Consider the following 1,487-nt stretch of genomic DNA (forward strand, 5'->3'; position numbering starts at 1 on the left):
CCCCCCCCAACCTGGGGGTTCAGGGGGACCCCAATGACCCCCTTGGTGACCCTCTAATTACACTCCCCCCGAGGTGATCACCCCCAGGCTGGGGGGGTTCAGGGGGACCCCAATGACCCCCCAATGCCCCCCCCATGCCCCCCCCAGGTGATCACCCCCGAGGAGATCGTGGACCCCAACGTGGACGAGCACTCGGTGATGACGTACCTGTCCCAGTTCCCCAAGGCCAAGCTCAAACCGGGGGCCCCCCTGCGCCCCAAACTCAACCCCAAGAAGGCCCGAGCCTACGGCCCAGGTGAGGGGGGGGCTGCGGGACCCCCCGGCCCCACCCGGCCTTGGGGGTCACGGTGGTTTTGGGGCTTTGTGGGGGGCAGTTCCCTGGGGATTTGGGGTCCTTCACCCCATCCTGGGGGGCCCATGTGGCCCCCACCCCATAAATCTGAGGGGGGCTCATTTGTAGGTGCGGGGTGGTGCTGGTTTGGGGGTGTTGAGGGGACAGTGCCCTGGGGATTTGGGGTCCTTGGGGATTTGGTGTTGTGGGGATGGTTCCCTGTGGATTTGGGGTTCCTCACCCCATCCTGGGGAACCTATGTGACCCATGCCCCATAAATCTGTGGGGGCTCACTTGTAGGTGTGGGGTGGTGCTGGTTTGGGGGTATTGAGGGGGCAGTTCCCTGTTGATTTGGGGTCCTTCACCCCTTCCTGGGGGGCTCTGGGAGCCCCCCACCCCATAGATCTGGGGGGGGACCCCTTATAGGTCTGGAGGGGCCCCTGTGGTGGGTGTGGAGGACCCCTGAAGTGTCTCTGGGACCCCCATGGTGGGCAGGGGGGGCTGATGGGAGTTCCACGGGGAATGAGCCCACAGGGAATGTGGGACCCCCAGGGTGGGTGTGGGACCCCTGGGGTGGCTCTGGGACCCCTGGGATGGGTGTGGGACCCCTGGGATGGGCTGGGGGGTACAACTGGGGGTCCCACAGAGATGGTGACCCTTTAGTGGCTCTGGGACCCCCGGGGTGGGTGCGGGACCCCCGTGGTGGCTCTGGGACCCCCGTGGTGGCTCTGGGACCCTCGAGTGCATCTGGGAGCCCCCGTGGTGGGTGCAGGACCCCCATGGTGGATGTGGGACCCCTGGGGTGGACTGGAGGGGGCTGACTGGGGGTCCCACAGAGATGGAGCCCACTGGGAGCACAGTGACCCTTTGGTGGCTCTGGGACCCCTTGGGTGGTTGTGGGACCCTCGGGTGTGTCTGGGAACCCCCGTGGTGGGTGCAGGACCCCCATGGTGGGTGCGGGACCCCCAGGATGGCTCTGGGACCCCCGTGGCGGGGCAGGGGGCTGACTGGGGGTCCCGCAGGGATCGAGCCCACCGGGAACATGGTGAAGCAACGGGCCGAGTTCACGGTGGAGACCATCAGCGCGGGGCAGGGGGATGTGCTGGTCTACGTGGAGGACCCCGCCGGGCACCGGGAGGAGGTGAGGGGGGGGCTT

The 1,487-nt window shown here is 67.5% G+C and overlaps 1 protein-coding gene across 1 annotated transcript in view; it reads left to right on the top strand.

Annotated features, from left to right (window-relative positions):
* Positions 1 to 123: 123 nt before the first annotated feature.
* Positions 124 to 1,487, top strand: part of LOC113942109 (filamin-A-like) — a gene marked incomplete at its 3' end in the record, with an annotated part of 1,839 nt that continues 475 nt past the window's right edge. Inside the window, exons 1-2 of the mRNA XM_027633244.1 lie at positions 124 to 295; positions 1,354 to 1,472. Of these exons, the coding sequence (XP_027489045.1) occupies positions 124 to 295; positions 1,354 to 1,472 (291 nt within the window). The remainder of the gene's footprint in view (positions 296 to 1,353; positions 1,473 to 1,487) is intronic.

Source organism: Corapipo altera, unplaced genomic scaffold, assembly GCF_003945725.1.
Source record: "Corapipo altera isolate COAL_440 unplaced genomic scaffold, ASM394572v1 59476, whole genome shotgun sequence".
Classification (NCBI taxonomy): domain Eukaryota; kingdom Metazoa; phylum Chordata; class Aves; order Passeriformes; family Pipridae; genus Corapipo; species Corapipo altera.